We start from the raw sequence: 15,527 nt of genomic DNA, 5'->3' as shown, positions 1-15,527 counted from the left end.
AAAGGGGGCCAGGAGGCTGCAGAGGGGGCCAGAGGGGCCGGGTGGTGACGCCTGACAGCCCCATGTGCCCCCATGTCCCCTCATCCCACCCCCCGGCCGGTGACAACGCGAGGGGACACGGGGACACGGGCAGTGCAAGGCTCTTTATTTCGGGGGGGGACCGAGCCGGACGCGTCCCCCCTGGTCACCGCTCCCCGTCCCAGCGCCCCAAAACCCCCCGGAAAGTCTCTGTGCGGGGGCCGGTGACACCGGGACGTCCTCGAGGCCGGTGACATGGGGACATCCCCAGGGTTGGTGACACCGGGACGTCCCCGGGGTTGGTGACAGCGGCTCCTGGCGCTCCCGGCGCTGTCCCCGCGGCCGCAGGTCCCCCTTGGGGACGCCGGGGTTGTCACGCGCGGGCGCAGAGCTCGGCCACGCGCAGCCGCAGGTGGCCGGCGAACTCGAACATGGTGGCCGCCAGGCTCTGGTGGATCAGGTAGCGCGGCAGGCGGCCCTGCAACGGCACGGGAGGTGACACGGGGGACACGGGGAGGTGACAGGGGGGGACACAGGGAGGTGACACTGGGGGACACGGAGAGGTGACACGGGGAGGTGACAGCGGGGGACACGGGGAGGTGACACGGGGGACACGGGGAGGTGACGGGGGGAGGTGACGGCGGGGGACACGGGGAGGTGACATTGGGGGACACGGGGGAGGTGACGGCAGGGGACACGGGGGGGGACACGGGGGACACGGGGGGGGACACGGGGAGGTGACACGGGGGACACGGGGGAGGTGACGGGGGGGACACGGGGAGGTGACGGGGGGACACGGGGGAGGTGACACGGGGGACACGGGGAGGTGACATGGGGGACACGGGGGAGGTGACACGGGGGGACACGGGGAGGTGACACTGGGGGACACGGGGGAGGTGACACTGGGGGACACGGGGGAGGTGACACGGGGAGGTGACGGGGGGGACACGGGGGAGGTGACACGGGGGACACGGGGAGGTGACACGGGGGGACACGGGGGAGGTGACACGGGGGACACGGGGAGGTGACGGCGGGGGACACGGGGAGGTGACATTGGGGGACACGGGGAGGTGACGGGGGGGGACACGGGGAGGTGACACGGGGGACACGGGGAGGTGACGGCGGGGGACACGGGGAGGTGACACAGGGGGACACGGGGAGGTGACGGGGGGGACACGGGGAGGTGACACGGGGGACACGGGGAGGTGACACGGGGGGGACACGGGGAGGTGACACGGGGGGACACGGAGGAGGTGACACGGGGGGACACGGGGGAGGTGACGGGGGGACACGGGGGAGGTGACACGGGGGGGACACGGCCCCGCGGGACTGCGGGGGGAACGGGGACACGACCCGCTGGGAATTAACCCCCCTCCTTGTTCCCGGCGTGGGGATGGCAGGGAGCAGCCCCCCCCCCCACTGTGATCCTGGCCTCCCAAATTCCCACTTTTCTCCGGGGATGGAGCGGGAGCGCCGGGATGGGGCACATCCGCGCCCCGGCCGGAGCGAGGGATGAGCCGGGCGCTATTAATATTCCCGCAGGGCCAAAGGAAGGAGCAGGGGGAGCTCCGGGAAGACGCTGGAAGCTCTGAGCGAGCCGGTTATTAATAGCTCGGCCGCTCCGGCATTCCTGGCGGCAGCGGGACGCGCGGGGACGGCGGCCCCGGCCCCTCGGAGCCCCTCGGAGCCCCTCGGAGCCGGATCCGCAGGGAGCATCCGTGGGGCGCGCGGGGCTGCTCCCGGCTCCGCTCCCGGAGCTTCCCTGGATCCTGCTTTTGGGAACGGCGTGGGAGGGAGGGAGGGAGGGAGGGGGCCGCGCGGCGCGGGCGGCGCTGCTGAATGGAGCCTTTGTGCTGCGCTCCGAGCGGAGCCTCCGCTCGGCCCCGCGCGGGGAGGCTGCGAGCGGGGCCGGGGGGGAGCCAAGGGGCTGCAAAGGGGAAAGGAGGCTGCAAAGGGGCTGCAAAGGGGACAGGAGGCTGCAAAGGGGCTGCAAAGGGGAAAGGAGGCTGCAAAGGGGCTGCAAAGGGGACAGGAGGCTGCAAAGGGGGCTGCAAAGGGGACAGGAGGCTGCAAAGGGGACAGGAGGCTGCAAAGGGGCTGCAAAGGGGAAAGGAGGCTGCAAAGGGGCTGCAAAGGGGGCCAGGAGGCTGCAAAGGGGAAAGGAGGTTGCAAGGAGGCTGCAAAGGGGAAAGGAGGCCGCAAAGGGGACAGGAGGCTGCAAAGGGGCTGCAAAGGGGGCCAGGAGGCCACAAAGAGGCTGCAAAGGGGAAAGGAGGCTGCAAGGGGGCTGCAAAGGGGGCCAGGAGGCCACAAACGGGCCACAGAGGGGGCCAGGAGGCTCCAAGGAGGCTGCAAAGGGGGCCAGGGGGCTGCAAGGGGGCTGCAAAGGGGAAAGGAGGCCGCAAGGAGGCTGCAAAGGGGAAAGGAGGCCGCAAAGGGGCCACAAAGGGGGCCAGGACGCTGCAAGGAGGCTCCAAGGAGGCTGCAAAGGGGGCCAGGAGGCTCCAAGGGGGCTGCAAAGGGGGCCAGGAGGCTCCAAGGGGGCTGCAAAGGGGGCCAGGAGGCTCCAAGGGGGCTGCAGAGGGGGCCAGGAGGCTCCAAGGGGGCTGCAGAGGGGGCCAGGAGGCCGCAGAGGGGCAGCCAGGGGGCAGTTCTGCCCACGCTGCCTCTCGTTCGGGCCGCAGCGCGGAGCCGACCGGCAGCTCCGTGAGCACCTCCGGCCCTGGGGCACCCGCTGCGGCTTTTCCACATTTCCCCGTGCACGGGAAGGGCAGCGGAACCGGCCCCGGTGCCCGCGGAGGATCAAACCCAGCTCTGCCCCGGGGATGGGGATGGGTTTGACACCACCGGGATCCCCATCGGGCAGGGAGCAGCCCCCAGGCCTCAAAATGGGGGAAATTCCTGCAGAATGAGGACAAGCGGCAGGTCCTGCTTAACGCCCGCAGTGAAACCCAAGCGCCCCGGGGGCTGCAGGATCCCGGGGTTCGGAGCGGCCTCAGCGCTCCGGAGCGCTGCGGAGCGCAGGGATGAGCCGAGCACACGGATGGGTCCTGCCGGGAAGCCGCGTTACCTTCAGGTCCGTGTTGAGGATCCAGATGAACGTGCAGACCCGGGGGTTGCTCGGGCACTTGAGCACGATGAAGCCTCCGGGGCCGTTCTCACCCCTGGGGACAAAGAGCAGCAGCCAGTGCGGCCGGGGCTGCCGGATCCCGATCCCGCAGCCCGGATCCCGATCCCGGATCCTGATTCCACAGCCCGGATCCCAAATCTACAGCCCGGATCCCGATCCCGCAGCCCGGATCCCGATCCCGGATCCCGATCCCGGATCCCGATCCTGCCCGGCAGCGAGGCCTGGAGCACGGCGGGATGGGGATGGACACACGGAGCATCGGGAAGGCGCCCGCTCCCGCTGCGGATGCTCCCACATGGGTTGCCCACAGGCACGAAGCAGCCTCTGAATTGCGTCCTACCCATTCCCGGTAGGAATTCCGGGTCAGAATGGGTGCACACAAGCAGCTCCCGGGAATGCCAAGTGCCCAGGGAAAGCTCTGGCATTGGGACTCAGCGTGGAGAGCCTTGTCCTCACATCCCCCAGATCCCTCCTGGCACCATCTGATGCGTCGCAGAGACAAAAGCTCTGCTCACACGCAGCCCAAATACAGATTTCCCTTCCCTGTTCAGGAACACACAACTATTTTTCGCTGCCTACATTTGCAAAAAGCTTTTCTGGCCCCTGAAGTCCCCAGCTCCTAAATAGACTGAGGCAGCTAGAACGGCTCTGAGTTAAAATGTCAATTACTTTAACCAGATTATCAGGAAAAACAAAGTCAGTGGGAGAAGAGGCGCAGCTGAGCCCCAGGCACCGGAGCAGACAGGAACAAGGAGCCCTTGTTTGATGGGATTGCTGAGATCCGTGCCCAGCCGGCTGTCCCTTTGGAAGGGCAGAGGCCTCACGGTGTTTTGGGAGTCTGTCCCTCTTAAACGTTGCCTGTTTCGCCCACGGGAGCAGCTCTCGATGTCCTCAGCCTTTAAAATCAGAAAGTGACTGGCTTACGAGAAGCAAAAGGCATCCGAGAGGCTCCGAGAAAGACACAGGCAGCTGTTTCCTGCCCCTCAGGAACGGCCCTGCTCGGGATTTAACCGTTACATAAACAGGATGCAGATCGGGGCAGGGTTTGTGCTGTTATTGGTTGGCACCTCCGCTCCCCGGAGCCGGGAAACGCCCGAGCGACACTCGGAGTTGCTCTAACAAAGGGAGAAGAACAAGGGAAGCGAGGTTTGGATCCACAAATAGCTCAGCTTCCTCCACACGGTGCCACGAAGACGGCAGCGCGTTCGTTTAAGAGGCTCTTTGCCCTGCGCTTGAGCAAAGCAAGTGAAATAGCAGCTGAAAAAAACAGCAGCCACCTCTTACCTGACGTATTTGGAGAGCGGAGGCTTCAGGCTGTGCGTGGTCGATATCCCTGAGGAAATGTACCTGTCCCTCCTCCTCTCGATGCGCCGCACGTTCACGAAGTCCCTAAGCAAAGGGAGAGCGCGGAGCGCGTCGGGAAGCGCGCGGGATGGACGGAGCGGCCGGGAAAGGCCGAGGGCAGCACCGCCGTCTCGGAGCCGGCACATTCCCAGACTCCCAGAAACTTCCAGAGGTCACTCTGGGGGCTCGTGGCCTTCGGGAGCGTCCCCCGCGTCCCACACGTGTCCCAGGGGTGGCACCTCGGGGACAGGGCACCCCGACCACGCCGGGACGCCGCTCCGTGTTTTGGGATGGTGCCCGAGGCCTCGTGCAAACGGGGATCGGGATGGACTGACCTGGGGGAGACGACGCCGCCCGCGGTCCCGGCTGCCACGTCGTACGAGACGATCGTGTTGTCCTCGACCCGCTGCAGGATCTGCGGGAAAAGGGATTTGCTCAGCTCAGCGCGGACATAAAGACCCTCCCGTAACGGGGATAAGACCCTCCCATAACGGAGCGCCGGGATAGCGGATCCGGGAGCTCGCGGGGAGCTCCCTCCGCATCCCGGCCGCTCCGAGGGAACACGGCTCGGCGCCGGCCCGGCTCCCTGCCCACCCGTGGCCTTTTGGACGGGCCCGGCCTTGCAGCTGGCTGCGCCGGAGCATTCGGAGCGCACGGATGAGCGGCGCGGATTTACCGCCGATCCGGCTCGGCTCCAGCAGGGCCCGGGCGCCGCTGCCAGCCGGGGCCGGAGCGGGAAGCTCCGGCTCTCCGCTCCAAGGAGCTCCTGTGATTAAGCCATCTTTGTCCGGCACGCTCACCTGGCAGGCTGCCACCGTTCTGTTCCACAGGATCATCTTCTCGGGCTGGAGAATAACCTCCTGGTAAACCGTTTCAGCAGAGCACTGCAGGAAAGCCTGAGGACGGAGCCAGAGCAGTTAGCCGGGCCCCCGCTCCCCTTTCCTGGGATTATTTTGTAAGGAATGCAGGACGGATTGCAAGGAACAACTGGGATGGAGAGGCAGCGAGGCTGGCCTAGCTCGAGGGGGCCTCCTCGGTGCGTCCCTACCCCGAGCTGGGCTGCCCCATTGCCATGGGGCTCATGGGGACCGTGGGGACACGCTGGGATGCCCCATTGCTATGGGGCTCATGGGGACACGCTGGCCTGCCCCATTGCTATGGGGCTCGTGGGGACCCTGGGGACACGCTGGGCTGCCCCATTGCCATGGGGCTCATGGGGACACGCTGGGCTGCCCCATGGCCATGGGGCTCGTGGGGACACGCTGGGCTGCCCCATTGCTATGGGGCTCGTGGGGACCCTGGGGACACGCTGGGCTGCCCCATTGCTATGGGGCTTGTGGGGACACGCTGGGCTGCCCCATGGCCATGGGGCTCATGGGGACACGCTGGGCTGCCCCATTGCTATGGGGCTCGTGGGGACACGCTGGGCTGCCCCGTGGCCATGGGGCTCGTGGGGACACGCTGGGCTGCCCCATTGCTATGGGGCTCATGGGGACACGCTGGGCTGCCCCATTGCTATGGGGCTCATGGGGACACGCTGGGCTGCCCCATGGCCATGGGGCTCCTGGGGACACGCAGGGGGACACCGGGGTGCAGAAGGGTGCAGGACGCGGCTGAGCCGCTGGCCCCGCTCCCAGCCGCTTCCCGGTTTATCCGCTATCCCGGAGCGCGCGCAATCGCTCCGGGAAGCCGTCGGAAAGCTCCTCCGAGCCCCATTCCAACACACCCCCGCGGGACGGGGCGTCTCCAGGGGTCAACGCGGAGCATCCCGCTTTTCCCCGGGAACACGGGGCCGCTCCGAGGGCAGCTCCCGCCAGCCAGGCAGCATATGCCCTGGAACAAAGCACAGCCCCGGCAGCAGCAGCGCTTCATTAAAGCGTGGTCGGCAGCCAAGGCTCCGGAGCGGGCACGGAGCGCGGCGCTTCCGACGGCTCCGCTCCGTGCCAGGCGGCAGCAGGCGCCCGCTCAGCCCTGGCCTTGCTGGCAATTAGCTGCAATTAGCCTCCTTGGTCAGATTAGCCCTAGATGCCGGCGTTGGAAGCGAGTCTTGCAGTCACCTGCTCCCACTTCCACCAGCACGGACAGGGGCCCGGTGTGTTTTCCGGGGAGGCTCTTTGCCAGGCGAAGGGTTTTCCTGGAGAGATTCCCTGGAGTTCGTGTGTCTCGGGCAAAGGGAAGGTGCTTTGTGGACTGACCCGTCCTGCCCGAGCCAGGGGAGAGCGTGAAACCTCAGCGGAATCGTGGCTCTTGTGCCACACGCGCTAAGGAAGCGATTCAGAAAGGCTCTTACCTTTAAAATAAAGGTCTTGCCATGGAAAGGTATCTCAAAAGTGTAAACAACATCCCCAAACTCCTGTGTAAGAAACGAGAGGGTTACATTTAGGCTGGCAAAATAAAATTGTTTCTCCTGCTGGTCTCCAAGCCCTGTCATTCCCAAGGCCCATCCCAAGGGAGCCCCGATACCGGAGCTGCTCTCGACACGTTTCAGACGCACGGGCACAAATTTCCATAAACAAAACGGCACCCGGAGAGGCAGCAACGTGATGAGACAGGGATGGAATCCATCTCGTGCCAGCCACAAACCCCGTTTCAAGGTCAAACTCTCTTTGTAGCCGTAGGAGCGAGGGGACAATTTGCCAGCGCGGCTGTTGCCACCTACGTCCCAGAAGAGCCTCAACCGAAGGGTGAGGGCTGGACACACGATAACCTTTCATCATTAGCCCGTGTTAAACTCCCATTAGTCTATTTAAATCCGTCCCCCTTCGGATAAAGAAAACAATCTGCCCAGCTAGTTTGGCACCAAACAATGGATCACTTGACAGGGGAATTTTGAACGCCAGATGAGACTGCAGCTTGCAGGACTCTCGGCTCGATCACGCTGGGAGCAGCGAGGAAGGGGGCACAGAGGCTGCTCCCTTCTCCCCAGCTTCCAGAAAGAGGGAAAACTCCCCCAAAATCCCAGCGGCGGCTCCGGAGGAGCCAGGGCAGGGCCTGCTTTGCTCCGTGCACCTCGGTGCCTTTGGAAGCAGGAGGCGACAGTGGGAGGGACGTGTCCCCATTGACACTCCACAAGGGCCATTCCCGGGAAAGGGGACACGCGAGCGGCTCTGTGGGACGGAGCCAACGGGAGGAACAGCCTGTGCCCTGCACGCTCCCACGCGGAGCCGAGCGGGATAAAAAGGCCGGATCCCAACGCGGCCGGAGCCTCCGCAGAGCTCGGCGCATCCGACGCTTCCCGGTGCGGAGCAGGGCCCTCCGGAGAGAACTGCCCGGCCCTGCTGTGCACGGGCCCTCTCCTGACGAGCAGGAGGGTAATTAAACGTCTAATTAAATAAGAGGGCATTTTACATTTAACTGAACTGGAAGAGATTCCTAATTCAATCAGGTAATTGTAACGCTTGTTAATTTTTCATGGCGCAAGGAGGTTTCCAAAGCCCCATTTGTCCTCCTGTTTTCCGTGGGCAGCGGGGGACACTTGCATTGTTTTTCTCAAACTTCCAGTTCTCCTCCTGGGCTAGGATTTGGTCCACAACTTCCATCGCTTCTTTTCCTTGCCGGACATATTCTTTCTCCTAGGAGAGAAGGGAGAATTTCACTGGCTGGGTTCACTGCAAGCCTGGAAATGGGCAAGAGCAGGGGAAAGAGCAGGGCTGGCAGAGGGAAAAGGGATAACTCCCGTCACCACGCTGCAGAAATTGCTTAATTCGGGTCACAAAGGGCTCGTTTTTGGAGTTGAAGCCACATTCCCTGCTCTGGCTGGGATCCACACACCAGCTGTGCCCAGCGGCGCGTCCTGCCTTCGTGCAGGGGGTTCCAGGACAAGGGATACGGGATGTGCGGAGCTTCCTTCTGTTCCAGAGCTGTGGAGCAGCAGAAACACTTGGAAAACTGCACACAAAGGAGCCCATGGCCAGGCAGGGCTCGGGGCGGTGACGGGCTGGCAAAAGCCTCGCTGGGAATGATGATTTCCCTTTAGGTTGTGACCGCATGGCCAGGAATTGCGGAGGGAAGGGGAGGAAAAGGCAGGCAGGAGACGGAGCCGGAATCGCGTTTCCGTGGGATGCTGCAGGCCCAAGGCCCCGGGTGTGTGGATTAAGGCTCCCAAATGGCCCTGCCTGCTGTGGCTACCACTAGCCCTGGGTGTGGGGGGAAGAACCACGTGCGGAGGGTCAAGATGGGGCACGTCAGCCAGATTCCCTTAGGACAAAAGGGACAAGGACGTCGGCCCTTGGAGCGGGGCCACGGGGTGGCTGGGGTCCCCCCCGGGCCAGGACGGGCCCCGCTGGGCTCTTTACCTGGGCTGTCAGGGCCTTCCTCGCTGCGCCTTCCTCATCCGACTCGTCCGACCCTAGCAGAAACACCCCGTTAATCACAGAATCATAGAATCATGGAATGATGGAATGCTGAAGGTTGGAAGGGACCTCTAGGGATCATCCAGTCCAACCCCCCTGCACATGCAGGGTCACCTAGAGCACGTGGCACAGGGCTGCGTCCAAGCGAGTTTGGAGATCTCCAGAGAAGGAGACTCCACAACCTCTCTGGGCAGCCTGTTCCAGTGCTCTGGCACCCTCACTGTTAAAACATTTTTCCTTAAGTTCCTGTGGAACTTTTGATGCTTCAGTTTCCGGCTGTTTCCTCTAGTTCTGTCGGTGCCACCACTGAAAAGAGGCCACCCCATCCTCCTCACTGCCTCCCTTGAGGTACTTCTAGACACTGCTCAGGTCCCCTCTCAGCCTTCTCTTCTCCAGCTGAACAGGCCCAGAGCAGGGGGTTATGAAGATGCCACTTGCCCAGGACCTTTTTGAGGGGGACAGAGAGCAGCAGACCCCTCTGGGCGCTGCTCCAACACGTGCAAGGGGCACAGGGTGACACGGAGGGCTCTGCTCCCCAGCTGTCCCGTGTCCCGGGACAACCCGTGTCTCCCGCGCGGAGCCGGTTTTGCCAAGGGCCGGGCGAAGGAGACAGCGCTCCGAGAGGATCCGGCAAGAGGGGCCATGAGGAGACCCTGCAGGAATGCCGGCAAGGGGGACGAGCCGGCTCCCGGAAAGGGAAAACCGCTCCCGTTCCGAGCTCCTTACCTGCGAACGACTCCGGCGGGGAGTAGAACTGCCCCTCGGAAAGGGCTCCCGGGTAGAGCAGGGGGCCCCGCGCGGCCGCCTGGGCTGCCAGGTACCCTGGGGACCAAACACAGGGTGTCACATAGGGAACGTCCCACAGCCCAACGACAGCGCGGGGTCCCGGCGCTCCTGCCCTTCCCTCTCCCAAATCCGGCCCCGTTCAACCCCCGGCACAGCCGGCCTTTCCGCACGGATCCCAGCCAGCCCACAGGCTTCCCAGCTCCCTTTGCCTCCTCTTTGGTTTGAGACGTTTTATCTGCATGGAGATCAATGGGCTCTTTCGCCTGTCATACCCAAAGGCGATTAAGCACCTAATTAAATAAGAGCTTCCCCTGGAAGCAATTTGGAACCCGAGCCTAATCCAATAGAGGCATTAAACACTTGATCGTTTTTCATCTTAAAGCCTCCTTGCAAGACCCAAACATCCCCTGGTGTTTGCCAGTCAATGCATTTCTGATCGGGTTGCACTTGATAAATGCTGCTTGCTTTCTGTGCCATTTCCCAGTCTTTTTTCCTCAGTTAACACTGGGAGAAGGACAAACTCCTTGGCCTGTAACAAGGGCTGCTGCTTTGGCAATGGGCAGCTCTGCTAGTCCAGGCTGAGCATCCCCTTCCCAGAAGGATCCTTGGAGTCCTCAGAAAGACCCAACCTCCTTTCAGTCCCACTGCAGTAACAGAGACTATAAAACTGCACCTGCAATAACCCATTCGGAGCCCCTGTAATGTGCTTTTCACTAAAGCACACCTTTCCTGGAGCTCTGCAACCCAAATCCAGAGAGATCCCAAGAAATGGAGAGCCCGACAGCCCCGCTGGCATTTGTGCCAATGCCCTGCACCTCTTGTTGATGTGGAGGTGAGCTTTATTTCCAACACGTCTGGCTTCAGGATTCAGACACTGGGCGATTTGGCACGCTTTTCTCCGCTCAATTAAAAGATGCTTTTTATAATCTGGTATTTTCTTCCCCTGAAGGGACTTATATACCATAACAAAATTGAGTCAGGCGCTTCCCGTCACAGCCAGCCCGGAGATCACGTCCCCATAAATGTCACATCCACCCAGGTGCTGCCAAAGCAGCAGAAACCCCAGGCCTGGCAGTTTAACCTGCAAGGTACTCACATCGTTCCTCCTCAGCTTCCTGAGTTAGGACTTTAAAATCCAGGAACCAGGTCTCTAGCCAGGCAATGACAAACGAGACGATGGGAAGTAAATAGCCGAAAGCCCCTTTGGTCAGAAGCTGAGGGGAAAAGAGGAAAAACCACAGGCGGTTTACGTAAAATGGAAAATCGCGGCATCGAATAATCACAGAGCAATCCCCTGTGAGCAAAGGGAAACCAACCTCTGAGAGGATGACCTTCACGATCAGGAAAGCACTGGATACCAGCGTGGTGACCTGAAAAATAAAATTAGACATCTCAGACCCCTGCGAGCTCCGGGCAGAGAGGGAAAACTGAAAACAGAAAGGGAGAAAATTGCCTTCTTACCGCTATGACCCACCAGTGGCGCAGTCTGAGGATCGCATAGGCCAGCAGCAACACAGAAAAGCGAAAGAAAGCCAAGACCTTTAAAAATAAACAGCTTGTGCTTGCCCCTGTGCCGTGTGGACAGGACAGACACCCACACAGGGGAGGGCAACAGGGCAAAACCTGCCTGTTTTCCCGAGCCGGGTCGGCTGCAGGGAGATCCCTGATCCCAGATTCCCTCCCCTGTGGCAGCTCGTGATACTCACAAATATGTCAAAGAAAGAAGTCTTAAATTTGTACTCGATGATTTCGTTCCTCAGGTTCTTCTGAATGCCATCCTTGGTCTGCAGGAGAGACAGGAAAGGAGAAAACGCTATTGAGTGCAGTGATAAGAATCTAAAAGGGAGGAAAAACCCAAAAAAGCGGCGTCCAAAGGTTGCTGCCAGGTCAGGTGCTGCAGCAGAGACTGGTTTCGTAGTGTTTTTTGCTGCCTAATCCCTCGGTGATGTCACCCTGGGTGCTTTTGACACCATAAATCCCGTTCTCCGGAGCTTGGAGCCGCTTTTTACGAGGAAACGGGCGGCTCAGGTAGCTGGAACAAATGTTTCACCTTTAGGCTATGGGTTTGAACGCAGCCCAGCTGGCCTGGAAGCTGCTCCGTGCCGACAGCTGTTGGATGAGGAACAAGTTATTGGAGCTTGGGCCAGTTCTTGGCACCTTCTGGCCACAAATTCCAAGGGCAGAAGAGGCAGAGCCATCGGGAAGCGGGCCCTTTAGGGAATATTCAGGGAAAAGCAGGGAAGCCACCAAAAAGGGCTCCCCAGCAGCAGCTCTCCAATGCCAGATGCTTCCCAAGCAAAGCTCTGGATTGAAATTTTTGGGCTGCATAAATGAATGTCATTACCTGGAATAAGCAGGAACTGTGGGATCTCTATCTCTGAGAGGAGCAAGCTCGGAAAATTACGGTTTGCAGGCAGCAGGCATTTAACGAGGGCTGATTTGCTCAGCTTATCTTGCAGCAAAGGGAATCGTTTGATAAAAAAAGCATTAGTCACGACATAAAATTGTCGCTTTTCATAACCAGGGAAATAAGCTGTCCTAATAGACTTAAATATGCAGCATCTCCGCTCGGGGCCCAAATATCACCACTTAGTCACTCATTAATGGTTCCCTGCGCTCGGAATCGCCCGGGTGACCGAGCTGTTTCCCTAGGGCTGGGAATTTGGATTTGCAGGGAACAAGAGCGTGAGGCCGGGGTCCAAGGCGGGCACGTGCAATTCCGACGGGAATGCCGGAATGCCGGCCCGGAGCTGCTTTTCCCTAGCTGCAAGGGGGGAGCAGGGGGCTCTCCGGGCCACGTGGGTGTTTGCAATGGGCCGGGCAAGCGGATTGCTGGCCGGGGCAACCTGTCAAGTGCAGGAGATGAACAGGACAGAGATAAGAGAGGCTGAAGCGACGCAGGCCCCGGCGCTGATAAGGAAAGGGCAGCCCCCGGGGAAGCGGATCCGTCTATCTGTCCATCTCGCCTTCCTGCTCGGATTTTGCCAGGGCAGGACACGCAGGACCTGGAACCTGCCACCAACAGAGCTGGAACCAGCCAGAACCAGCTCAGACAGGAAAATATATATATATATATATATACACACAGGACAGGGGACAGAAGTGAATAAACTGGATCTCCCTGTTCCTGGCTGAGCAAACACGGCACCGGGAGGAGAGGCCACCCCGCAGCTGAGCTGCATCCGCGTGTTCCAGCAGCTGGGATTGGGAACGGGGTGGTGGGATGAAAGCCTGGAGCAATTCCCGGTGCTGCCCGGCAGCTGGGATTGGGAAGAGGGCGGTGGGATGGAAGCCCAGAGCGATTCCCGGTGCTGCCCGGCAGCTGGGATTGGGAATGGGGCAGCGGGATGAAACCCTGGAGCGATTCCCAGTGTGCCTGGCAGCTGGGATTGGGAACAGGGCGGCGGGATGAAACCCTGGAGCGATTCCCAGTGTGCCTGGCAGCTGGGATTGGGAACAGGGCGGTGGGATGAAACCCTGGAGCGATTCCCGGTGCTGCCCGGCAGCTGGGATTGGGAACAGGATGGCAGGATGAAACCCTGGAGCGATTCCCAGTGTGCCTGGCAGCTGGGATTGGGAACAGGATGGCAGGATGAAAGCCTGGAGCGATTCCCGGTGCTGCCCAGCAGCTGGGATTGGGAACAGGGCGGTGGGATGAAACCCTGGAGCGATTCCCAGTGCTGCCCGGTAGCTGGGATTGGGAAGAGGGCGGCGGGATGAAACCCTGGAGCGATTCCCAGTGTGCCCGGTAGCTGGGATGGGAACAGGGCGGCGGGATGAAAGCCTGGAGCGATTCCCGGTGCTGCCCGGCAGCTGGGATTGGGAACAGGGCGGCGGGATGAAAGCCTGGAGCGATTCCCGGTGCTGCCCGGCAGCTGGGATTGGGAGGACGGTCTATCCGCACATCCCACCTCGCTCTTCCAATTCCTGGGAGCAGGGATGGCCAGCGAGGCCGGCAGCCGCCTGCCAAGCGCGGGAGGAAGATTTCCTTAAGGGAAGGAAGGGAATTAAGGGAGCAGGAGGGGAATTAAGGGAGCAGGAGGGGAATTAAGGGAGCAGGAGGGGGATTTGGCTGCGTGCTGGTGACACGGAGCGTGACGGGAGCTGCTGTCAACCACCACGGCAGGGAAGGAGCCGCGTTCCGGCTCCGGGAAAAATCAGCGGAGCGCCGGGAAGAGCAAAGAGCGGGGCTTCGGAACCAGCTAACGCGGATGGAGCTGGATTCCAAAAGCGGGATGCGAAGAGGGGGAACGCTCCGTGGCTCCCGACTCACATTCAGCTCAATGATCCACAGCAGGGAGATGAAGAGCAGGTCGAAGGTGACGAAGAGGCAGAAGGTCCTCCTCACGTCCGAGATGGCCTTCCTCTTGTCCGGGGAGAAGTGCCAGCAGGGAGAGAAGCCCTGGCTCTGGGAAAAGGAGGTGCTGATGGAGGCGATGGCCGGGAGGCTCCGTTCCAGGGGCTCCGTGGCCTTCTTCATCCTCGGCCGAAGGCTCCTACGTCCGTCGGGGCATCATCTGTGGGGAGACAGCGAGGGGAGCTCAGGAGCAGCAGGGACAAATCCCTGTGTCCATGCGGAGCCCAAATCATGGAAGTGCAAAGGGAACGCGCACGGGCCGCCCCGCTGCCCTTTGGGAATGTTCCCGTTACTAAATCGGCCAGAAATGGCCCCAAGCAGCTCGGGGACAGACCCGGGCTGGGAGCCTGGACCAAAAGGCTCCAAGCGGATCCGTGGAGCCGCTGGGAAGCGTCATTCCCATGGGAACGCAGCTGTCCGGAACGCGCTCCCGGCGGGAGAGCCAAGCGGCAGCTCCGGTCCCCCCATCCAGGGGGTCCGCAGAGCTCCGGGAAGGAGCCGCTCCCGGGATCCCCGGAGCCTCCCGGGGCTTTTCCCCCATGCGGCATGGGGAGGATTCCCGGCTCGCCGGGGCTCGGCGTGTCCAGCCGGGAACGCCGCGCGAAGCGCCGGGATCCGCTCGTCCCTTTTCCACCCGGGAAGGGAGCTGCGGAGCCAGGAGCCGGGCTTGGAAAGCCTTTTGGGAGCCAGCCATTGTATCCCGCTTTTCCTCCCCGGCACACGAGGAAGGAGACCAGGAAGGGCCGGGAGCGCTCGGATCATTCCCGTCTCCCAGTGTCCCAGGCATTGCCAGGGATGCGTTCCTTCCAAACACGCTCAGGGACACGCGGCTTCCAAGGAGCCGCGTTAACCACCGCCGCTCCAGGAATCCCGGAGGAAGCTTCCCGAATCCTCCGGGAAGCGGGAGGATTCCCGGGATGGGCTTTGGCTAAGGCAGATCTCCCCCGATCCCAGGAGCCCTGCGGGAAGGGGGGGCCCCGGGGCCTTCCCGGCTCCCGGATTCCCGATCCCGTCTCCCGTGGCGGGAGCGGCGGACGCGTCACTTGGGATGAGTGGCCCCGCGATCCCAGGAAGGTTCCCAATACCTGGGAATGCTGAATAATGCAGGAGCCGACGCTGCTCCGCACTCACGGAGCCGCCCGCCGCTTCCGAGCGCTCCGAGATCCCCCTCCGGAGCGGGCGGCCCAGGAAGCGCCGCTCTGGGAAGCTCCTTATGGAAGGGACACGGTGACGAGCGGCTGCGGGGCAGGGATTGTGACCGGGACGAGGGGACAGCAGTGACACCGTGCAGGGAATGGGAAAGGGGGGAGCTCCGGGGTGTCCGCGCAGCCGCCCATCCCGAGCACCCTCCTTGTCCCTCTTCCCGGTGACGACGTTCCCGGCGGCTCCGTGCACCCGGATACGGAGCAACGCAGGGACAGGAGGGGACGGGACAAGGGGCCACGTCCCTGTTGTCACCCCGTGGATGGAGCCTCCCGTGGGAACGGGGACATCCCGTGCCAGCCGCCCCCGCGTCCCATCCCGGTGTCCCATCGGATCG

The 15,527-nt window shown here is 62.1% G+C and overlaps 1 protein-coding gene across 1 annotated transcript; it reads right to left on the bottom strand.

Moving 5' to 3' along the window:
• Positions 1-377: 377 nt before the first annotated feature.
• STARD3 (StAR related lipid transfer domain containing 3) lies at positions 378-14,110 on the bottom strand. Its single transcript, XM_088536300.1, has 14 exons — positions 13,904-14,110; positions 11,337-11,414; positions 11,092-11,169; positions 10,947-11,000; positions 10,727-10,844; positions 9,571-9,666; positions 8,788-8,840; positions 7,972-8,064; positions 6,783-6,845; positions 5,293-5,388; positions 4,828-4,907; positions 4,433-4,537; positions 3,089-3,182; positions 378-496 (listed from the first exon to the last, which is right to left on the bottom strand). The coding sequence occupies exons 1-14, from the start codon at positions 14,108-14,110 to the stop codon at positions 392-394; spliced, it is 1,320 nt and encodes a 439-aa protein (XP_088392426.1). The 3' UTR covers positions 378-391.
• Positions 14,111-15,527: the final 1,417 nt, after the last annotated feature.

This window comes from Tinamus guttatus, unplaced genomic scaffold (assembly GCF_059628265.1).
Source record: "Tinamus guttatus ecotype Peru unplaced genomic scaffold, ASM5962826v1 Tinamus_guttatus_pri_ptg000655l, whole genome shotgun sequence".
Classification (NCBI taxonomy): Eukaryota; Metazoa; Chordata; class Aves; order Tinamiformes; family Tinamidae; genus Tinamus; species Tinamus guttatus.
The sequence above is the reverse complement of the archived record's forward strand: the minus strand, read 5'-3'. Positions and strand labels throughout refer to the sequence as shown.